This window comes from Musa acuminata, chromosome BXJ2-11, assembly GCF_036884655.1.
Source record: "Musa acuminata AAA Group cultivar baxijiao chromosome BXJ2-11, Cavendish_Baxijiao_AAA, whole genome shotgun sequence".
Lineage (NCBI taxonomy): Eukaryota > Viridiplantae > Streptophyta > Magnoliopsida > Zingiberales > Musaceae > Musa > Musa acuminata.
In genome coordinates, this window is record NC_088348.1 from 14,946,492 (window position 1) to 14,951,819 (window position 5,328).

At 39.5% G+C, this 5,328-nt stretch overlaps 1 protein-coding gene across 1 annotated transcript; it reads right to left on the bottom strand.

Annotated features, from left to right (window-relative positions):
* Positions 1-265: 265 nt before the first annotated feature.
* LOC135627066 (sugar transport protein MST4-like) lies at positions 266-2,023 on the bottom strand. The gene is made up of 3 exons (XM_065133020.1): positions 1,627-2,023; positions 836-1,462; positions 266-732 (listed from the first exon to the last, which is right to left on the bottom strand). The coding sequence occupies exons 1-3, from the start codon at positions 1,930-1,932 to the stop codon at positions 295-297; spliced, it is 1,371 nt and encodes a 456-aa protein (XP_064989092.1). The 5' UTR covers positions 1,933-2,023; the 3' UTR covers positions 266-294.
* Between the last annotated feature and the right edge of the window lie 3,305 nt (positions 2,024-5,328).

Consider the following 5,328-nt stretch of genomic DNA (forward strand, 5'->3'; position numbering starts at 1 on the left):
ATAAAAATATTAAATAATGAACTCGAAAATTATTTTTGGTTATGTTGTTTTATGATCAAATCTATTCAAAATAATAATTTTATTAATTTTAATTTTATAATTATATTTTATTTAGTTATATATATTAGCATAACACGAAGACAAAACAAAATGATAACCTCATATTCTTACAATATTACTATTCAAAAGTGAAGATTATATATCGATAAAAACATTAAATAATGAACTCGACATAAAGATCATATTGACGAGGTTAGCCCCGACATCCTCAAGGTAAACACAAATCATCGAGTCTTAGACGGAGTGTTTTTTGTCTTCTTCCTCATCCATGAATCTTTTCCAGAACCAATGTTGCTTCCAAACCTTCTCGGTCATTTCATCGATCAGCACGTTCTTGGTCTCGGGCAATAAGAAGATGACGAACAGACCCATCACCACAATCCATGCACCAAAGAAGAAGAAGATCCCGGCACGTAGATGACACATCATAGATAGGAAAGCTTGGGCAATGACAAAGGTGAAAAGCATGTTGGAGCTGACGGCAAAGGCATAGCCGGCGGTCCTCGTCGCCAGGGGAAAAGTTTCACTAGGAATCAACCAGCCAAGTGGACCCCAAGACCAAGCAAAGCTCGAAACGAATAGGCACACGAGCACCACCACCCAAACTGCCACTCCGTGTCCCAGCTCATTGGTTGCTTTCAAATTCACAAGCAAAATGCCTCCAATAGCCACCTGCATGCAAATCACCCCCCACTAGAGTTAGAATCTCATATTTCAAACGATTCCTCGTAATCTATAATTACATGTTTAATATGCCATGGCTTGTGTCCCTAACCTGTGTGATCAACATCTGGCCACAAGCTTCAAGAAGCAGGAATCTCCTCCCGACTTTGTCCACTAAGACCACTGATACGACGGTAGACAGAACATTGACGATCCCCGTGATGACCGCAGAAAGAAGTGAAGCATCATTCTTAAATCCGATGGTCTGAAAGAGGACTGGTGCATAGAACATGATGGCGTTGATCCCAGTGAACTGCTGGAAGACTTGCATCACGATGGCAATAACCAATTGCGGTCGGCTACTTCTCTTCATGAGATTCTTGAAAGGTTGCTTCACCTGTCGTGCCATCTCGCAGGCGTGTAGTATTTCCTCGTACTCTGCATCGACATTGTCGGTCCCCCGGATCTTCTTCAACATGGCCAAGCCTTCCATAAGCATCTCACGCTCGATGAGGCTCGTCGGGGTCTCCGCAATCACCATGGAGCCCAAGCAAAGCATCATCGCCGGCACTCCAGCCAAGCCAAGCGCAAGTCTCCACCCCCAGGGGTGGATATTGGACACCAAGTAGTTTACAATGTTCGCCACAAAGATCCCGATGGTCACGTCAAGTTGGAAGAGGATGTTTAAGGCTCCACGGACGTGAACTGGTGCGATCTCCGACAAGAATAGAGGAACTGCCTACAGGATGAATAATAGTGGCAAACATATGACACGGAAAGTGAGTTTAACAAAAGATACATCTTCCAGGAGAAATTGGAAGTTAATAGGGAAATTGAGACGGAAACTGAAGAGAAGAGAAACTCTAGAATGAAAAATTGTATGAAAAAGAAAGTAGAGCAAACCTGATTGGCAAATCCAACACCAACTCCGAGGAGAATCCTTCCGATGATCAGCATGGCAATGTTCACAGCAGCTGCGTTCAGGATGACACCAACCAAGAAGAATATTGATGCTGCTTGCATAGTGAGCTTCCGGCCATGTTTCGTGCAAATCTTCGAAGCTACGAAGCTGGCTACCAAGGCAGCAAGGTACAATGATGAAGTGAAAAGCTGAAGGTTTTGGTTATCAAACTTGCAATAGTTGTCTTCCTTGGCTTTGTGCTTCCTCTCAAAGACCGCAGGGAAGAACTCCTCCAAGAAGTCATCCATAGATGTCACTCCCCCTGCAGATTGACCGTACAGATACGATTGATTAGCTCCATGATCAGAAATAGATTGGAGCTGAATGAGGAAGGCTTTAGGCAAAAGCAACATATATGAGGCAGTTGATGACAAAGAGAAAGAACCATCACACGACCAAGTGGAAAATCCAAGCAAGATCTGCAAGCAACCATCTCTTATCTTGTATGATAGAGCATCTCTCTCACCGTATTATCAATACCATCAAATGGGCTAATGTCAACTAAAGAAAATAAACAATCATCTTCCTGTTGTACCTCAATAACAAGTTGTTCCTTTTGTTTTTTTCTTTTATAATAAGTAGGTCTAATTATCTGATTTAACCTATGACGACAACGTAAGACAAACCTGGCCATACTTTCGATGCTATATAATAAAACAAATAAATCTAGGGAAGGATTTAGGCAAAAGCAACATATGAGGCAGTTGATGACAAAGAGAAACAACCATCACACAACCAAGTGGAAAATCCATGCATGGAATCCCAAGCAAAGTTATTACAAGATCTGCAAGCAACCATCACCTATCTTGTATGATAGACCATCTATCACTCTGCAATGCAATGGAGGTGGAGATTGGATTATTAATACCATCCAATGGGCTTATGTCAAGTAAAGAAAATAAACAATCATCTTCTTGTTGTAGTTAAAACCTCAATAACAAGTTGTTCCCTTTCTTTTTGTAAAAAGTGCATCTAATTATCTTATTTAACCTATGACAACAAACCAAGACAAACCTGACCAAACTTCCGATGCTAGATAATATAACAAATAAATCTACTACTGAATTAATACAAAATGGAATTTACCTGATATCCCAATGTCATAACCAAACATGAGGCCTCCTGTGGCTGCAATTATTCCACAGATTACAACATATATTGTGATCCTTCCCTCAAATTTCTTTGCACCACCAGGCCCCGCATTTGACATTACCATCGCCGGCATCTTGTCCTTCCTCTCTCGGCTGCAATATTGCACCTGGTTTACACAAAAGACCAAGTGCAAGATTGTCCGAAGAGGTGAAGAAAAAAGGAAAACAGGAGATGTAGATGCCAACTTGAAAGGAGACAAGAAAAAGATTGTATATATAGAGGTCTTCGAGGGACGATAATTAAGCAGAAATTTGATTTTAACCAAAGAAATACCAATAATAGTGAAAATGCTCGCAGAATGCCAACACAGCTTTGTCAAGAATAGGGCCTTATCTAACATTAAGTTAAAAACTAAAGCTAAATGGAAGGATTAAAAACTTTGGAATTTGTTGAAGTGGAGTAGGCCAATAAATTGAAAGGCATGCTGGCTATCCCTATGGTCATCTTACTTGGATTGCACAATCAAAGTGTTATCTTCCTCCTTAAATCAAACTTGGACCAACTATCCCTCTTTGACATAGACTTCTTGCACTATTAGAGAAGATGGATAACACTTTTTGATGTCAAACCCATAAACCAATATTGTAGATATCTGACAGCACAGATCATGATCAATTAGTGTAACTATCTATCGCATTGAAACAGCACCTTGCTCAGAAAGGGTTGCAAAAACAGGATGAGCTGAGATCCCATATGATATAAGCCCCAATATTGTAATGTAGCTGCCTTGGGTCTGCAAGTATAAATGATACTAGTTATATAAGCATGGCAAGCAGGTAAAAAAAATACTAATAATAAAAAGAAATATAATGATTTATTATATCGAGATGCTCACAACAAGGCAGCATAATGGTAAAAACCAATCATATAGTAGAAAATCCAAGGGTTTCATGTTCCTATACATTTTTGAATCACTGGATACCAATTCAGATATAGATATCAGAAAAATATTAAATTCAATAACTTTATTTGTCAAAAAAAAGAAAAAGGATAAGGATTCAGATGGATGGATTTTAGCTGGAGGAATATGGGAACATTATATGAATTGCGGACGGCATGAAAAAAAATGTTTAAATAACTAATTCAAATTGATCGATCATATTTATTTTATAGATAAAATTTAAAATATATTAATACAAGAAGCATAAGAAAAAAATGTGTTTACATATAAAAACTATTAACAACTTCAAATATTCAATTTTTTTTTTGGTAAGTCATATATTCAAATTCGTTTAGAAATAAAAAGACATTTAGAGATTAGCCCATATCTATACCAGTAGTATCGGGATGATATTGGATAAGCAGGTAAGAGTAAGGATATACGATGGGCACATTTCCATCTCTATCCACCGCTTGCTACGTATTTGGATGGACAATATCAAACCACTTACAGCTACAATAATAGCAACGATAAAACTTAGCAAAACTAAATATGTATATGATAAGCAATATGTACAATTTAATTTGTAGAATGTTTTTTTAAGATATTAAACCATAATCTTGTTGTAGCTTGCATATCCCATCAGGCCTGGGTTGTCTTTTGTCAGATCCAAAATTATCTCCAATCAGGAGGACCATTGCTGACTCATCAGTATGGTTGACCATCTGTTGAGTGGTTCCAAATTGCAGAGGTCGAGCTACCACTGGTTCAAAATACTTATTCATTCAGGGAAGGACTCCATCTCGCTACAATGGAAGGAAAGACCAAATTTAAATCAAGATGGATGGATGTTACACCGATTATCAATATTCTTTTCAAGGCAAGTTGATCCTCCATGGAAATTGTTAATCCTTGCCAGAGATGTTGGTTCTTGTCGTAACCTGTTACTTGAGTAAACATCTTTATTGTAACCTTTTACTAGGGGTTAAAGTTTCAGTGATTCTACAAAACAGCACACCACTTCATGAATCACTAGGTAGGAAACATGAGTAGTTGTACAGAAGATACAAAAGAACACCTCATAGTGCAAAATTTAAAGCAAGCAGGGTGCAGATATCAGACCTGAATAACTTGTACGATGGTAAGTGTTACGGTGGCCATCGCCCTTCCGGTGTAATGCCCCACCGGCGACGATTCGGTTGAAGAGCTCCCTCACGACGTGGATGTCGTAGTCGTCTTGGTAGGTGTCGTCGAGGCTCACGATGTTGGGGTGGGCAGACAAGTGCCTCATAATCTCAACCTCCCTGCGCACGTTTTCGATGAGCCATAGCATGGCACAGCTTCTTCTTGGAGATGGACTTGCAAGCAAGGTGCTCCCTTGTGGCCTTGTTGGTGTAGAGGTAGGTGATGCCGAACTAGCCACGGTCGAGCACCTGCCCCAGCTCGTATCAACTGCCGATGTCACGATCGGTAGGGTTCCTGAGGACAACAAGGCCTGTCTTGGCCCACGGTGGCAGTCGATGATAGCAGATAAAATTTTCTCAACTGCATAAGAAAATCTCTAAGCAGTTGAGAAAAATTATCTTTGCTAATATGTATAAATAGCCATCAA

Excerpts from the sequence above, each read along its gene's own strand:
- LOC135627066 (XM_065133020.1), bottom strand. The coding sequence starts at position 1,932 with ATGGATGACTTCTTGGAGGAGTTCTTCCCTGCGGTCTTTGAGAGGAAG. Across the intron at positions 1,463-1,626 it reads GTGTTGGATTTGCCAATCAG|GCAGTTCCTCTATTCTTGTC; the intron begins GTTTGCTCTACT and ends TTCATCCTGTAG. Across the intron at positions 733-835 it reads GCCAGATGTTGATCACACAG|GTGGCTATTGGAGGCATTTT; the intron begins GTTAGGGACACA and ends ATTTGCATGCAG.